This window comes from Hyla sarda, chromosome 8 (assembly GCF_029499605.1).
Source record: "Hyla sarda isolate aHylSar1 chromosome 8, aHylSar1.hap1, whole genome shotgun sequence".
Classification (NCBI taxonomy): Eukaryota; Metazoa; Chordata; class Amphibia; order Anura; family Hylidae; genus Hyla; species Hyla sarda.
In genome coordinates this window covers 12,382,442-12,400,645 of record NC_079196.1, presented here as the reverse complement: position 1 = coordinate 12,400,645, position 18,204 = coordinate 12,382,442, and the positions used below count along the sequence as shown (strand labels likewise).

Sequence of the window (18,204 nt, the reverse complement as noted above, 5' to 3'; positions counted from 1 at the left end):
TCCCCTTTAAGGAATGTGCAACCTTTTAATGTGTTCTTGATGTGCAGGTGTCATGGCGGGCTTCAACATGAGCGGGGACCTGCGCCGGCCCTCTGTTAATATTCCTGTCGGCTCATTGGCTGCAATCGCCATCTCGTAAGTGACGTATTCCAAGACGGATTCCAGTATATGACGTCTTCCATGCTGGGTTATGATATAGATATATATAGCAACCAATATGGCCGCTACCGCCAATATGGCCGCCGCCGCTCACCCACCTCCCCTGAATAGATGATATATTAATGCTCTGTATTACTATTTCTCCTGTGTCACTCTTTACTGTGGTTCTTGCATCCTGTTCGTGCATCAGGAGGTTCAGGATGAGCAGCGCTGATTTCTACATCCTTTGTAGTGACCGGAGCCATGTGTTTCTTTTTTGCAGGTGGTTCCTTTATATTGTCTTCGTCTTCTTACTCGGCGCCATTTGTTCCAGGGAATTTCTACGCTACGAATTTATGATCGCCGAAAAGGTAAATGGACAGCGCGCAAATTCGGTGCAACATCAGCGTCCGCCATGTGCCGGCAGTTGCTGCCTGGCAACATGGATGTCGCCTTCCTAGCACGAAAGACTTCATGAAAAGTGCATCATGTGACTTGTGTCACGCCGTAGTCATGTAGCGCCATTCTGAGGTGACAGGTGACTAAGGGCTTGATTATACGGTGTAACGTTCACTACCATTACAAGTGATCCCGCAGAATCGGAAACCTGACCGCCATCACTAGGCCGCACTTGGCGGTTACCGGCGGCGCTGTCCATTACGTGGAGCGGTCAGCGCGTCTGCTGATGGTTTCCGCCGGGCAACCAATCTCCCTGCAGCACAGTGGCCAGTAATCTGAATATAAATACATAAACATGGCGGCCGCGAGGGATGAGCAGCTCCTCTACCGCGTGTCCATCACTCTCAGGATATACATAGGAACGTTGTAACGCGGTTCGTCCGGTCACACACGGGCCCCCGGCTCGCAGGAACGTGCGTCTCCGACTGAGGCTTTTCACGTGTCTGAGCTCAGAACCGGATTAATTACCATAATCCGGTGAATAAAGCGCCAGCGGCTCAATAAACCGGTTCTGTCCTGTCCGCCCCTGATATTGCTGACTCACGTACAATGATGGGGGTGACTGTACCCCTGAACTGACTTCACCTACAGACTGATCTGCACCAGGCACAAAGGGGGTTGTAGTTTAAATGAAGCCCCCATCTAGACAGAATAGACTGCTGTATGCACCCCGACTGCTCCTCTTCTTCTGCAGGGATCTGTTACATTGTATTACACATGACTGTCTCACATTGTTTCCCCCTCCTCAGGTGTCTCTGGTGGGCTTCCTCTTCCTGCTGGGTCTCTACATCTCCTCGTTGGCCTCCTGCATGGGGGGTCTGTATGGTGCTCCCAGAATCCTTCAGTGCATTGCACAGGAGAAGGTCATCCCCATCCTATCATTTCTGGGCCACGGGGTAAGTGTAATGTCCGACCAGTATCCAATATTTATTGATGAGAGCGGTGAATGGGCGTCAGGTATATCCAGCAGAGTATAATACAGGATATAACTCAGGATCAGTACAGGATCAGTAATGTAATGTATGTACACAGGGACCTCACCAGCAGAATAGTGAGTACAGCTCTGGGGTATAATACAGGATATAACTCAGGATCAGTACAGGATAAGTAATGTAATGTGTGTACACAGTGACCTCACCAGCAGAATAGTGAGTACAGCTCTGGAGTATAATACAGGATATAACTCAGGATCAGTACAGGATAAGTAATGTAATGTATGTACACAGTGACCCACCAGCAGAATAGTGAGTACAGCTCTGGAGTGCTGACCAATTAGTTGCGGGTGTGGTCGTGCTTCAGCTGTGCTGTGTGTGTCTGCTGTGTCTCCTGAGCTCCAGGGATTTCCATCTGTTCCACCTGGGGCCTGCTTCCTCCTCCCCAGGAGGGAGTGGGTTTCCAGGCATGAGTGAGGGAGGCGAGGCCCAGGCTTCTGCTCCTCGGACTAGGCCGCAGGGGAGCAGTAGAAGCCAGCAAGCGGCCGGAACATCGGAGGATTTGGGGGTGAGGCGTTCTACTAGGAGTCGCAGCAATGCTGCTCCAACTCCCCCCACAGAGGTGAGAAGCTGCAAGGCTGGATCCTCCTCGGAAAAGCTGGGTGCAGCCAGCGGAAAGCTGGGTTTGTCTGGAAGAAGGCAGAGTGCTCACGGAGGTGAAGCCGACCTCAGTGAGGAAGGCTGGGGAGTGCTGAGGACCCGGGAGTCTATTTCCACCTATACCTCCCGGGTAAAAAGTCACCTCCGTGAGTATGAAGACGCCTGTAAGGCCATCAGGAGGCTCCGAGAGGAACAGCGCTGTGCCCGTACCAAGGCCAAGATTACTCCAAAAAGGAAAAAGACAGAGATCCAGGGGCAGATAAAGACACTAATGTCTGAAATACAAGTTTTGGAGGAGAGGAGAGCAGCATTACTGGAGAAGAGTGGTCCATTTAAAGAGAAACTGGAAAATGAGGAGCGCTTCAGGGTGAAAGAAGATAAAAATAAAAGGTTGATGGGGCTGCAACCTGAGAGCCAGGTGGATGATGTGGAGGAGATGGAGGAAGAACAACAGCCAGATCCACCTGGTGGCCTGCGGCAACAGCAGCAGGCCCCGTACAGTGGGCCCCCTGCACAGCAACCAGCAGTATCACCTGCCGACTCAGGGGAGGACAGTGACAGCAGCTACCAGGGAGGGGCGCTAATGGCCCAGATCCGCATGCTGGAATCCCCAGTGTGTCCTCAGAACCTGATGTTTGGAGATGAGCTCCCAAATGAGGCACCTGGGGGTAAGAAGAAAAAGAAGACCAAGCCAAAGCAGCAAGAAGTGGTGAGTTACATCTACACCCCCCTCCCTGTATACCCTGAGTCGGCCGCAGGGTCAGCTCATTGTGCAAGCCCCGTTACCCAGCCCAGCCCGTGTTCTGTGGTGGACTCGGTGCAAAGGTGCGGGGAGAGTACAGATACTAAAAGGGCGCAGAACTCCATGCCTGTTTGCAGTAGCAGGGATGGAGCAGAGAAGGCATCGGCCGAAAGGCCGTACAGTGAGGGCGGCCCAGCGGTGGGCAGAGAGGCAGACTCCGGTGCTGTAGTTCGCTCCCCTGTGGGAGAGGGGGGTGACTCAGTGCCGGAGGTAGTAAAGGGCATAACGGACACTCACAAAAGTGAAGAAAAACGTTTGTTTTGTATTGGTGCCGCTGATCCCATTGATCAGCGGCGCCATGAAAAGACTGGAGATGATGCTGATGAGGCGGAGGGCACTAATAAGAACAGGGCTGGGGCCTCCTCTAGACCGGGCAAGCATGCTGCCCGGTCCCTTAAAGGGCCAGCGGAGGTTGTCCCAGCCCTAGTGCCCCGTGATGCTGAGGCCGGATTATCTGTTTCTGGTCCAGCCAGTGTGAATGAGAAGGTAAATGGGGGTACGGGGTGTATGACTGGGGAGCGGATGGAGGTTAATATTATTGGAGAAGGTGATTTTGCTGTTGCTGAAATTAGGGGTGGTGATGGGACTACAGATGATGTTATTGGAAACAATGTTGTTGGGGGAAGTGCTAATGTTGTTATTGGGGGTGGTGGGGATGTTGTCATTAGAAGTGGTGTAGGTGTAGGGTCTGGTCCGGTTGCCCCCCCAGTGGTGACAGACCATAGGAGTTATGCCAATGTCACTGCTGGGGGAAGTAGAATATTTTCCTCGTCTCCTGACTCTAGGGACGGTTTATTGCAGCGACGTCTCCTGGAAGCTCTGAAAAAGGGGGAAAGGTCGATTAATGTAGAGGGTAGAGCAGTTGATCTGTCCTTCTGGATAGAGAGACACGGTCTCTCTGCCTTCCGAGAGGAAAGAGGGGGCGATACTGTGTGGTCCCTCCCAACAGCCGGGGCAGGTAGTAACCGTAGGAATGTGGTTCGTCTTCGGTTGCAGGGCGAAGATATGTGTCCTTCAAGGACCAAAGTGGTTGAGCTCTTGCTAAAGATGGGCTTCAAGGCAGTTGATATCTTTGCCTTGATACATCCCTACGGTGCTCCTGAATTCGATATCAGTTTTGTTCGGCCAGAGGGGCTTGAGCTTTTCTGGTCGAATTATGAATTGGTAAAGAATGAGCCCGGCTGGCGAGACTTTGCCGTACAGGCATTGTCTCGTCAAAACGAAATCAAGAGAGTGACCGTTTTGACCCGTAACGAATCACTCTCTTGTGTTGACATCATCACCTGGTTAGGACGGTATGGCGAGGTAATGGGGGTCCCGCAGAAGAACAGGGACGAGTTTGGCATCTGGTCAGGAGCCTGGACGTTTTTGGTAAAACTTAAACGTTCAGGAAATACAGTTACCCATATTCCATCCTCTGCCTTTCTCGGCAGGGATCGTATCCAGATTTTCTACCGGGGTCAGCCGAAGCTCTGTCACAGATGTGGTGACCCCACACACTTCAGTGCAAACTGTACGGTGCAGAAATGTGCCTTGTGTGGGGGTGTAGGCCATCTTGCCACATCTTGTGCAGAGATTAGGTGTCACCTGTGTGGTGACTTAGGTCACCCATTCAGTCGTTGCCCTCGTTCTTTCGCTAATGCAGTCTTGTCCCCAGCGGGTGAAGATCACGAGCCGGAATCTGCTGGGGAGGGGACTAGCAGGGGTGGAGGAACTGAGGGGTCAGTGAGGAACAGCAAGAGAGAGACACCAGCCCAACTAAGACGTCTTGATAAACGCCAAAGGGATAGGGTGATGGGGAAAGCCCGGGTTACTGGGACGACCTCTCATTCTGTCCCAGAGGCCAACCTTGCTGCTGAGACCCTGAGGGATGGCAAGCTGAATGAGGAGGTCAGGAGGATCCAGAATGAGGAAGGTGCCATCTCCTCAGATAGCGTGGAGGAGGAGGATGTGGGATGGCAGAAGGAGACACGAAAGCGGGGTACAAGTAGAAAAAAAAAAGGGAGATTTGAGATCTTCTCCCACCCTGGTCCAGGTGCCAAAGGAAGGCAAAACTGACTCCCCTCTGGTTGGCCTTTCCAATCGATTCCGACCCCTCAGGGACATCTCCTCCTCTTCTTCGGAAGGGGAGGATGAGGGGGAGGTGGCAGAGGGGCTTCCAGGGGGCGCCGAGTCCTCTTCCCCTGGGGAGGTTATGTCCTCGGGGGAAGGGACTGGCCTAGAATCCGGAGACGGGGAAAGTAAAACGACGTCTGGTGAGATGGACACTTCCATTTCTCTAAAGAGGGTGAAGAGTTCTTCTGATGTGGAGAGTGAGAAGGGGAGTGGGAAAAAGAAAGCTGTCTAACTCAATCACCCTTGATGGCGGCACCCTCTCCGTTGACTCTGGCATCCATTAATGTTGCCAGCATTAAGTCAGATACGGCTCGATTTGCGGCCTATGATTTTTTTGCCCATATTAATGCTGATATTTTATTTTTGCAGGAGACCAGGCTAACAGATATGTCATCTATCTACAAGGCTAAAAGAGAGTGGAGGAATGGGCCCTCCTACTGGTCTCTTGGGGCCGAGCCGTATAGCGGAGTGGCGGTCCTTTTTACCGCAGCGGTAGAATGCCGACGGGTTATCGAGTTAGAAATGGGGAGGTGCCTGATCTTAGATGTCCTCATGAGGGGACAAGAACTTCGCCTTATTAACATCTACGGCCCACAGTCTAAGTGGGACCGGAAGTGCCTCTTTATGAGGATCAAGCCCTATCTTTTTACAAGTCGGCAGGTGGTCTTTGGAGGGGACTTTAATGCTGTCACGAGGCCCCAAGACAGGGGAGGTGCCAGAGACAAGCTGACTTATGATAGCGTCGCCCTTAATAGCATAGCGAGTGAGGCTCGCCTGGTGGATGTCCACATCCGGCACACCCCAGGCCACGCGGGATTCACCTATCATAGGGGTAGTTGTAGGTCTAGGATAGACAGGTTTTATTTAAAGGAGGAAGCCGTCTCTTCAGCAGTGTCTGTTGTTGAGGTGGAGTTCTCCGATCACTGTTTAATTTTGTTTTCTCTGAATGTCACAGAGACCCCCCGGATGGGCAGAGGCTATTGGAAGCTGAATTCGTCTCTCTTGGAAGAAGCGGAGATAAGACAGTCCTTTGAGGATTTTCTTCAGAGCCAGGTACCATTGCTGGGCCTTTGTAACAGTAAGTCAGAGTGGTGGGAGATCTTCAAGGAAAGGGTTGCGAGATTCTTCCGCCAGCTCTCGGGCCTCAGAAGCCTAAATAGGTACCGCTTGTACCAGGGCCTGAGGAAGAAACTTGAGAACCTTGTCTCGACTGGAGGTAGCCGAGAGGATATCTCCAGAGTGAAGTCCTTGTTGATGAAGTGCCAGTACGATAGGTACGCATCTTTGGTTTTTGAGAGGGATTACGGGAAGTACCGCTCGCCCGACCCTTACAGAAACTGCAAGATGTCAGTGAATAGTAAAATAGTCTCAGGACTGATTGATAGTACGGGATCCTTGAAAAGGTCCAGATCAGGGATCCTGGAGGTCGTCAGATCCTTCTACTCGCACCTCTTGGGAAGGAAGGATCTAGATCGAGATAAGGTGTCAGCTTTCTTGGCTGAAACCATCCCTGAACCAGGAGTAGACCCCTCTCTTGACGTTTTGACAGAGATGATCCGGGAAGAGGAAGTCAGGATGGCTATTGATGGGCTTGCCCTCAAGAAGTCACCCGGTCCGGATGGCTTAACATCTGAGTTCTATAAGACCTTTAAGGACACTTTGGTTCCCCTCTTGACTGCGGTTTTTAATGAGTGTCTATCCTCGGGCACTCTGCCAAAGTCAATGAGGAGGTCAGCGCTGATCATCCTGTCAAAGGGTAAAGACCCTTCTGCGGACAGAAAGATTCTGGCAAAAGTGCTGTTTAACCGGCTGGTGGAGTTTGCACCCAGGCTCCTTTCGGGGGCTCAGCATTGCTCTGTTCCGGGCCGCAGTACATTTAGTGCTGTGCTCAGTGTCCGAGAGGCTGTGGAGCAGGGTAGGGCTGGCCACTGGAAGGGGTACTTGCTGTCCTTGGATCAGGCAAAAGCGTTTGATCGGGTTAACCATGAGTACCTCTGGTCTGTCCTTCTGAGATATGGCCTGCCGGGGGGGTTTGTTGATTGGCTTAAGACCTTGTATGTAGGGGCAGAGAGTTTCCCGCTTGTGAATGGTTGGATTGGCCGCTCTTTTGAGGTTGGGTCTGGTGTCCGTCAGGGTTGTCCTTTGAGCCCTTTGCTGTACGTGTTTGCAATCGATCCTTTCCTTAGAAGGATTGGTTGTGGACCGTTGGCGGGGGTGAGAATGGACCTGGCGGTGCCGGATTCGGCTCTGAGGGCGGTAGCGTACGCTGATGATATCACCGTGTTTGTCTCCTCACAAGAGGAGGGCAGATGGGTGGTGTCAGAGGTGGACCGCTACTCGGAGGTATCCGGGTCCAAGATCAATCAGGATAAGTGTGAGAGTCTCTGGCTGGGAGGGGGAGATCCTGATTTTAATCTCCCGGACGCCCTTCCAGAGCCCCAGGAGTCCGCAAAAGTCCTCGGCATCGAATTTGGTCAAGGGGATTACCCCAAACAAAACTGGGACAGCAGGCTTAAGATCGCCGCTCAGAAGGTGGATCAGTGGAAGGGTTGGTCTTTGACCCTCCGGGAAAGGGTTAACCTGATGAAAACTTTCCTGCTCCCTTTGCTGATATATCTGGGCAGTGTATGCATGTTGCCAGAACCTTTGGACCCGGGTCTACAGTGTGTTCTTCCAGATGTTATGGGGGAATAGACTGAACCTAGTGAAGAGGGAGGTTACTTACCGTACAAGGAGACTAGGGGGGTTGTGTATGGTCAACCCTGTGGTGTTCCTAGTGAATACCTTTCTTAAGACCAATATAGCAAACCTCTGGTCAGAGAGGGCTCCTCCGTGGGTATCCTCCTGTAGGGGATGGTTTCGGCCTTTCTTCCAGGAATGGGAGACAGGAGGGCAAGTGAAGGGTCTTCGCACACCACACGGGCATCTCCCGGCTTACGCTACCCCGGTTCTGAAGGTTATTCGTCGGTGGGGTCTGGGGATGGGGGAGATTAGGACTCTGTCGAGGAAATTCCTTGACAAGAGGGTCCTGTCTTCTCATTTCCAGAGGCCATTGGCGCTCAAGGACTGCCCAAGTCGGGATCTGGAGGTGGGTTTAGAGCTTTTGAATTCTATCAGGATCCCCTTGAAGTTTTGGGACTTGACTTGGCGCTGCTTCCATGGGAAACTGTGTGTGAGGGACAATCTGAAGTGCAGGAGCTCTGATGACCGGGGATGTCCCCGCGAAGAGTGTGGAGGCATGCTGGAAAGCATGGAGCATTTTCTGCTTCATTGTCCCTTTAACACAGAGGTTTACACCAGGGTGGGCGCTTCCATTGGTTGGCCTCGGCTGGCCAGTCTCTCCTATGCGGAATGGGCCTATGGGGCATTCAGAAACCTTGGAGGCTGGGACCGGTGCACTTTATTCCTAGTCAGCTCAGTGGTCAGGTACTACACGTGGAACGCACGGTGTTTAGTGTCGACGCAGCGTAAAATCCTCCCTGTGGATGTGGTGGTTAGGAACATTCTCAGTGACCTGGTGAAGGTGCGTTCTCTGGAGTACGAGAGGCTGGGTGCTGGCAGGGCCTCTCGTCTATGGAGGGGCTCTGCCTTTAAAGTGCCTTAGCCTGTTGTCTCCTTCTGGTGGTGGGCTGATGCTGGCACATTAGTCTTTTTGTTTTGAGCAGTTGGTTTATGGTAATATAGGGCTTGCAGGCGCTGAACTTGAGCTTTAGGGGTTTGTTGTTTGGCTTATATTGTTATATGTATTTGTTATTGTATTTATTGTTGTAGTCTATTTGTATACTTATGTATTGTATATATTGTTAGTCTGTGTATATTTTATGTAATGTATATATTGTATATATTGTGTGATGCCACCTGGGGTTTGGGTTTAGTTTAGGTTGGGTGGTGGGTTAAAAAGGGGGGAGGGGGTTTGTATGGGACTTTTATATATACAGAAAATCCTGGACTGGTTCATGGACGTCTGGTAACATGTACTGGGGGCATGGGATGCGGGACCAGCTCAGGGCCCAAAAAAAAAAAAAAAAAAAAAAAAAATGTGGTGTTATTTTGTTTGTGTTGGTTTTTATTATTTTGTATATATTATTATTGTTGTTGTTGTTATTCTTTTTGGTATATTACTGGTATTGGGTTTTTGGTATTGCAACTGGGCCAGGAAATTCACATTTAGTATTAGTGTATATAGTTTATTAGTATGGTATGGGTATTATGGGTATTATAGGAATCTGTCTTTTGTAAATATTGTATATATTTGTTTGTGTGCAGGAATGAGTGTGGGGTGGACCGGTGTTGTATTTTATGCTATGGTGATGGTTTTATGATCGTTATATTGATTATGTTCTGTCGGATATGATATGTTTATGTTTTGTAATTTTTTTATTGTTATGTTTGAAATTTTAATAAAAGATCTACAGGATATAACTCAGGATCAGTACAGGAGAAGTAATGTAATGTATGTACACAGTGACCTCACCAGCAGAATAGTGAGTACAGCTCTGGGGTATAATACAGGATATAACTCAGGATCAGTACAGGATAAGTAATGTATGTACACAGTGACCTCACCAGCAGAATAGTGAGTACAGCTCTGGAGTATAATACAGTATATAACTCAGGATCAGTAATGTATGTACACAGTGATCTCACCAGCAGAATAGTGAGTACAGCTCTGGAGTATAATACAGGATATAACTCAGGATCAGTACAGGATAAGTAATGTAATGTATGTACACAATGACCCCACCAGCAGAATAGTGAGTACAGCTCTGGAGTATAATACAGGATATAACTCAGGATCAGTACAGGATAAGTAATGTAATGTATGTACACAATGACCCCACCAGCAGAATAGTGAGTACAGCTCTGGGGTATAATACAGGATATAACTCAGGATCAGTACAGGATCAGTAATGTAATGTATGTACACAGTGACCTCACCAGCAGAATAGTGAGTATAATACACAATATACCTCAGGATCAGTACAGGATAAGTAATATCATGTTTAGACTATAACTTTATGTCTTAGGATATTTTGATCTTTGCCTTTGCGCTGATATATTATTCTCCTTTGCCATTAGGCAATTAGCGATTCATTAGGGACGAGTGAAGGGTTAATGTTGAGTCCTGGACATTCGTCCTATAATTCTTCTGATTAGTGGGATTATTGTGTTGGCAGCATTTGCTCCTCATTATGACTAATGTGCGCGGTCACATGACGCGGTCTGGTAATTATCGTCTGATTATAGAGCTAATCACTATCCGCTCCAGAATCCACATTATACAGATGACGGGACGCCGAATAATAGTCGCTGTGTCCTGTCGGTAGTCGCTTCAAGAGGATTACTGATCTGCAGCATTGTAAATAAGACAACATTCTATCACGTTGAACACGGTTGCAAAACTAAAACTCCCAGCATGCCCGGACAGCCAAAGGCTGTCCGGGCATGTCGGGAGTTGTAGTTTTGCAACAGCTGGAGGCACCCTGGTTGGAACAAAACACTGATCTAGAGTTTGGACTTCGGCCGCCATTATGGGTTAGCTGACATCCCAGAATCCATTGTGCTCTTGTGCACTGCATTGTGGAATATGGGAATATAACACTACATCTCCCACAATGCAACAGAAGGTGATACATGACCGAAAGCTTAGGAAAACGGCTGTGAGTGCAGCTCTGGGTGTGCCTAGAATGCGGCTACCATTTCTGCAGAAAGGCTATCCCATGCATCCACTACTCTCTAAGTAATGTAACACTAAAGTAATACTGAGAGAGTAGTGGATGCATGGAATAGCCTTTCTGCAGAAGTTGTAGCTGCCAATACAGTGAAGTAGGTTAAGCATGTATAGGATTGGCATAAGGCTATCCTTCATATAAGATAGGGATAGGTATAAGGATATCCTTCATATAAGATAGGGATAGGTATAAGGCTATACTTCATATAAGATAGGGATAGGCATAAGGCTATCCTTCATATAAGATAGGGATAGGTACAACGCTATCCTTCATATAAGATAGAGATAGGCATAAGGCTATCCTTCATATAAGATAGAGATAGGTATAAGGCTATCCTTCATATAAGATAGAGATAGGCATAAGGCTATCCTTCATATAAGATAGGGATAGGCATAAGGCTATCCTTCATATAAGACAGGGATAGGCATAAAGCTATCCTTCATATAAGATAGAAATAGACATGAGGCTATCCTTCATATAAGATGAGGATAGGCATAAGGCTATCCTTTATATAAGAAAGAGATAGGTATAAGGCTATCCTTCATATAAGATAGAGATAGGTATAAGGCTATCCTTCATATAAGATAGGGATAGGCATAAGGCTGTCCTTCATATAAGACAGGGATAGGCATAAAGCTATCCTTCATATAAGATAGAAATAGACATAAGGTTATCCTTCATATAAGACAGGGATAGGCATAAGGCTATTCTTTATACACTGCTCAAAAAAATAAAGGGAACACTTAAACAACACAATGTAACTCCAAGTCAATTACACTTCTATGAAATTGGCAAATTCACCACTGACGCCCTGTGCTCTTCACAGATGAAAGCAGGTTCACACTGAGCACACGTGACAGACATGACAGATTCTGGAGACGCAGTGGAAAACGTTCTGCTGCCTGCAACATCCTCCAGCATGACCAGTTTGGTGGTGGGTCAGTAATGGTGTGGGGTGGCATTTTTTGGGGGGGCCGCACAGCCCTCCATGTGCTTGCCAGAGGTAGCCTGACTGCCATTAGGTACCGAGATGTGACCCTCAGACCTCTTGTGAGACCATATGCTGGTGCGGTTGGGTTCTTCCTAATACAAGACAATGCTAGACCTCATGTGGCTGGAGTGTGTCAGCAGTTCCTACAAGAGGAATGCATTGATGCTATGGACTGGCCGCCCGTTACCCTGAATCCGATTGAGCACATCTGGGACGTCTTGCTCCATCCACCACAGACTGTCCAGGAGTTGGCGGATGCTTTAGTCCAGGTCTGGGAGGACATCCCTCAGGAGACCATCCTCCACCTCATCAGGATCATGCCCAGGCGTTGTAGGGAGGTCATACGGGCACGTGGAGGCCACACACACTACTGAGCCTCATTGGGACTTGTATTAAGGACATTACATAAAGTTGGATCAGCCTGTAGTGGGGTTTTCCACTGTGATTTTGAGTGACTCCATATCCAGACCTCCAGGGGTTGATGATTTCCATTGATAATTTTTGTGTGATTTTCTTGTCAGCGCATTCAACTATGTAAAGAGGAAAGGATTTCATACGATTAGTTCCTTCATTCAGATCTAGGACGTGTTATCTTAGTGTTCACTTTATTTTTTTGAGCAGTGTATAAGATAGGGATAGACATAAGGCTGACCTTCATATAAGATAGGGATAGGTATAAGGTTATCCTTCATATAAAATAGGGATAGGCATAAGGCTGGCTGTCCTTCATAGAAGATAAGAATAGGGATAAGGCTATGCTTCATATAAGATAGGGATATACATAAGGCTATGCTTCATATAACACAGGAATAAACCTAATACTATCCTTCATATAAGATAGGGACAGTCATAAGGCTATCCTTCATATAAGATAGGGAATAGGCATAAGGCTATTCTTTATATAAGATTGGAATAGGTATAAGGCTATCCTTCATATAAGATAGGGCTAGGCATAAGGCTATCCTTCATATAAGATAGGGTTAGGTATAAGGCTATCCTTTATATAAGGTAGGGATAGGCATAAGGCTATCCTTTATATAACATAAGACTTCAAAGGTAAAATGGTTTATTTACCCGGCATGCAATGCGTTTCGCTGGATAACCAGCTTCATCAGGCATCATTGCCTGATGAAGCTGGTTATCCAGCGAAACGCGTTGCATGCCGGGTAAATAAACAATTTTACCTTTGAAGTCTTGTGCGCTGCCTTTATCCTGGGCTGTTCCTTGGAGGGATCCGTCTGAGTGCTTAGGTCAGGACTGACAGGTTTGGCTATCCAATGAGCTTTGTCCTACCCCCTTAATATATAAGGGGCTGCTGAACTCAAAAGCAGTAACATCTCTCTTAGTTCAGGATTATCAGAGAAAGCACATCTCAGCACAATTCATTGATTTAAGCTAGGCCTGAAGCCTTATCTTCCGCAGCCACTAAACCGTGAGTGATCCAGCTCAAAACTACTAAAATCCTGTGTGACTACTGCAACTCAATTGTATTCAAATCAGTGGCTAACAAACCAAAGCTCATTGCATTCCCAGCAAACCTGTGAGGAACCTGAACTACGGTCTTCTATACAAAGACTGTTTTGTTACCTGCAGTTGCATAAAATATGCAGTAAAGTTTATTCCGGTTTTCATCAAATATCTGCTGTGGATATTCAATTATTTCTCCCTACCATTTCTGGGACGGTTGTCGGTACGACCATTTATCTAAGGAAACTGCATCCTGGCGTCATGACAACATAGGGTTAATACCAACATACCCTACACTATTACCTGCACCACCCCGTCACCACAATAGTATTTAGGATATTGGACAGACTAGATCGGCCAAATGGTTCTTTTCTGCCGGCACATTCAATGTCTCTATGTAATGCAAAACTGATCAATGTCCGCCATCTTGTTTTTTTTAGAGAGGTCCTAACAAGACTCCGGTGGCTGCCATCTTTCTTACCGGACTCCTCACAATGGCCTTTGTCTTCATCGGCCAAGTGAACATCTTGGCCCCCATCGTCACCATAAACTTTATGCTGACGTACAGCGCCGTGGACTATTCCTACTTCTCGGTGACCATGAGTTACGAACTACAACACTTGCGGAGAAAGGTTGGCAGATCCACCTCCAGGACACCAGGGTCTTTACAGCCCCTTATCCTGGATAAGTTCACCAGTTATGGCTCAAATGGGACCCTGCTGGAATTCACCAAAGACATGGACCAGATCTTCAAGCCTGGTCACGTGGACACGCTGGACAGCACCAAGATCCAGGACAAAGAGCAGAAAAAGTTTATGAAGCTGAAGAAATCGCGGAAACCGGCTAAGGAGACCCTGCAGGACAGCTTCCAACTGGACCAGGAGCCAGAGAGGAGGATGAGCGCTGATGTCGTGGTGACCTCCACCGAACCGGAGAGCAGGGCAACCGCTGACATAGAGGCAACCTCTATCCTACCAGAGAACGGCTTTAGCCAAGGCCAGACACACACTGATCAAGAGCAAGTGGAACACAGTGACGACACAGAGGATGTGGAGCGGACAGGAGACCAGGAGCAGCTTGTCCCTGAAGACCATGCACCTGAGACCGACGCTAAGGATGGTGAGTTCTCCTGAACTGGTTTCCCACCATTTATGAGGAGATCTAGGTGTATTTGTGTCTGTCTGCCCTTCTCAGGGGAGGAATTTATTTTTTTTATGGCCTCAGTGCAAAATCGCTTACAGGACCCTCAACTATCATGTGGTTTAGTGCCCCCTCAGGGACCAAGCGTTACCTCTGCACCCCCTAAAACTACACCCTTGGCCCTTCCCCATTACAGTCTTCAAATCACAAGTGCAGAAACTAAAAAAAAAAACAGGCAGCTCAGGGGCGGGCTACAGTGTGAGGAGCCTCCAAATAGCTCCCTATATCTCAGCACCCAGCACCCTGTTAATAAGCCCTGGGACAGGATGGAAGAAAGATATTGGGGGAGATTTATCAAAACCTGTCCAGAGGAAAAGTTGCTCAGTTGCCCATAGCAACCAATCAGATCACTTCTTTCAGTTTTCAGAGGCTTTTTCAGAAATGAAAGAAGCGATCTGATTGGTTGCTATAAATCTCCCCCATTGAGTTTACTGCAATTGCCCCTTTTCTTCTTTCAGAGTCGAATGCAAAACAGAAAGTTCCAGAGTTTGAGATCCAGAGTTTGTCAAGCGCCTTCTACAGTAAACTATGTAACCACTGGGTGTCATTTATAGGGGTGAGTGCGGCTGTGTAATCACTGGGTGTCATTTATAGGGGTGAGTGCGGCAGTGTGATCACTGGGTGTAGTTTATAGGGTGAGTGCGGCTGTGTGATCACTGGGTGTAGTCTATAGGGTGAGAGCGGCTGTGTGGTCACAGGGTGTAGTGTATAGGGTGAGTGCGGCTGTGTGATCACTGGGTGTCATTTATAGGGGTCAGTGCGGCTGTGTGATCGCTGGGTGTAGTGTATAGGGTGAGTGTGGCTGTGTGATCACTGGGTGTAGTGTATAGGGTGAGTGTGGCTGTGTGATCACTGGGTGTAGTTTATAGGGTGAGTGCGGCTGTGTGATCACTGGGTGTAGTCTATAGGGTGAGAGCGGCTGTGTGGTCACTGGGTGTAGTGTATAGGGTGAGTGCGGCTGTGTGATCACTGGGTGTCATTTATAGGGGTGAGTGCGGCTGTGTGATCGCTGGGTGTAGTGTATAGGGTGAGTGCGGCTGTGTGACCACTGGGTGTAGTGTATAGGGTGAGTGCAGCTGTGTGATCACTGGGTGTAGTTTATTGGGTGAGTGCAGCTGTGTGATCACTGGGTGTAGTGTATAGGGTGAGTGCGGCTGTGTGATCACTGGGTGTAGTGTATAGGGTGAGTGCGGCTGTGTGATCACTGGGTGTAGTCTATAGGGTGAGTGCGGCTGTGTGATCACTGGGTGTAGTGTCTAGGGTGAATGTGGCTGTGTGGTCACTGGGTTTTATTTATAGGGGTGAGTGTGGCTTTGTGATCACTGGGTGTAGTGTATAGGGTGAGTGCGGCTGTGTGATCACTGGGTGTAGTCTATAGGGTGAGTGCGGCTGTGTGATCACTGGGTGTAGTGTATAGGGTGAGTGTGGCTGTGTGGTCACTGGGTGTAGTCTATAGGGTGAGTGCGGCTGTGTGATCACTGGGTGTAGTGTATAGGGTGAGTGCGGCTGTGTGATCACTGGGTGTAGTGTATAGGGTGAGTGCGGCTGTGTGATCACTGGGTGTAGTCTATAGGGTGAGTGCGGCTGTGTGATCACTGGGTGTAGTCTATAGGGTGAGTGCGGCTGTGTGATCACTGGGTGTAGTTTATAGGGTGAGTGCGGCTGTGTGATCACTGGGTGTAGTTTATAGGGTGAGTGTGGCAGTGTGATCACCGGGTGTAGTGTATAGGGTGAGTGTGGCTGTGTGATCACTGGGTGTAGTCTATAGGGTGAGTGCGGCTGTGTGTTCACTGGGTGTATTGTATAGGGTGAGTGCGGCTGTGTGATCATTGGGTGTAGTTTATTGGGTGAGTTCAGCTGTGTGATCACTGGGTGTAGTGTATAGGGTGAGTGCGGCTGTGTGATCACTGGGTGTAGTTTATTGGGTGAGTGCAGCTGTGTGATCACTGGGTGTAGTTTATAGGGTGAGTGTGGCTGTGTGATCACTGGGTGTAGTCTATAGGGTGAGTGCGGCTGTGTGATCACTGGGTGTAGTGTATAGGGTGAGTGTGGCTGTGTGATCACTGGGTGTAGTGTATAGGGTGAGTGCGGCTGTGTGATTACTGGGTGTAGTGTATAGGATGAGTGTGGCTGTGTGATCACTGGGTGTAGTTTATAGGGTGAGTGCAGCTGTGCGGTCTTGTGATTGAGCACAGATGTTGACCTGTTTCTTCCCTCCTTAAGGCCATCGTCTCCATCGTTATCATGTTCGTCATCCAGTGGATCTACGCTCTGGCAAATATCGGCGTGGCGGTTCTATTATACTTTTATATTGGCCGGGTGAGCCCAGGGCTGAATCCAGGTAAGTGTTTTGTTACCAGGTGGACGTGACACAAGCCGCCATCTTACCCAGACTTCACTATTTTTCCCGCTTCTGATTTCAGGAGCTGCTGCCAACTTCAGCTTCTTCGCCTGGATCCGTCTATTGGCCACAACACTGTTCAGGTTCGTGTTTGCTGTCTAATATAGAGATGTTATACACTGGTATAGAAGGGCATGTGAAGGAAGATGGCTGCAGTATAGGAGGGCATGCGAAGAAAGATGGCAGCTGGGGGGTCACAGGGGAAGTATTCACTTGTTCCCCTATATTATTATAATTTTTTTTATTTTCACTCATCCCCCTCTCATTGCAGGAAGAAGCCCTCCCAGGAGCAGTTTGTGGTGACCCCGACCTTCGCTCATGTTGGTATGGAAACCACGCAATTAACGGAGGAGAACGCAGACTTTGCCTCTCGCGGGCGCTTCCACCATTCCTCTGTTATCAGCCAGGGGCAGTTTATTAACCAGTTCAACTAGAGTCTGGCCCCAGGGACTGGACGTTGTGATGGTTGCGGTGCCATTGAAGTGTCATCAGGCGAAAGTATCCGTAACTGCTGCTCATAGTGACTACTTACTCTACGTCTGTGTTATGAAGGAGTACTGCGGCTCTGCCATGTGGATGTCAGGTTCCCTCCAACACTTGAGGGGAGTACACGGTTTACTGGGACGTTAAATGGTATAACTGGTTGGGCTGTGTTATGAAGGCTGTGGCTCCACCACATGGATGTCAGGCGCCCTCCAACACTTGAGGGGGGTACACTGTTTACTGGGACTCTGTATGGAGTTACTGCCCAGGCTGTCATTGAAGAATTGAGGTCAAATAAATGATTGAACCCAATAAGACTTGATTGAGGGGTTAATAATGCCCATCTTATAAGAGATGCATATACTTCAGGGGGGTGGAGGGGCACACGGGCACAAGTTCTCAAACAGTAGTAATTGCTATAACATTGTCCCTGTCTGCCGTGTCCCTCTACTAAATCTGCTGTATTCTGCTCTCTGGTTCATCAATTCACCGACGACAAGCAGAGATCTTGAAAATAACGTAGCGCATATTTTAGAAAGTTGTAAAAGGACAATTGTATTGTAAGACTGTAATCGCCTCCTTGTGTTCCCAAAAAGCAGAGGTTTCTCCACCTGCCGTGTGTGGGGTCCGCGCTGTGCCGCCCCGGGGTGACACGTCTGCTGCGAGCGCCGTCTGATTGTCGATTGTTGTGTTGATTCCTCCCTTCCTGGGATGACGGTTCCACCCAGTAGCAGAATGTCAGGAAAAGACCTTTTGCACAGTTTCAGCAGAGCCTGGAATGTTCTGCGTCTCCCGGCGTCTCCTGCGTTACGGGTAACAATACA

The 18,204-nt window shown here is 48.6% G+C and overlaps 1 protein-coding gene across 4 annotated transcripts in view; it reads left to right on the top strand.

The window, feature by feature from the left end:
• SLC12A8 (solute carrier family 12 member 8) overlaps positions 1-17,692 on the top strand; it is a 41,756-nt gene extending 24,064 nt beyond the window's left edge. For all 4 annotated transcript variants that reach the window (XM_056535974.1, XM_056535976.1, XM_056535975.1 and 1 more), the window contains exons 7-14: positions 48-135; positions 422-509; positions 1,347-1,493; positions 13,737-14,415; positions 14,955-15,052; positions 16,720-16,837; positions 16,920-16,980; positions 17,169-17,692. In XM_056535974.1, coding sequence (XP_056391949.1) covers positions 48-135; positions 422-509; positions 1,347-1,493; positions 13,737-14,415; positions 14,955-15,052; positions 16,720-16,837; positions 16,920-16,980; positions 17,169-17,331 — 1,442 coding nt within the window. In that variant the 3' untranslated portion in view covers positions 17,332-17,692. The remainder of the gene's footprint in view (positions 1-47; positions 136-421; positions 510-1,346; positions 1,494-13,736; positions 14,416-14,954; positions 15,053-16,719; positions 16,838-16,919; positions 16,981-17,168) is intronic.
• The last annotated feature ends 512 nt before the right edge of the window (positions 17,693-18,204 follow it).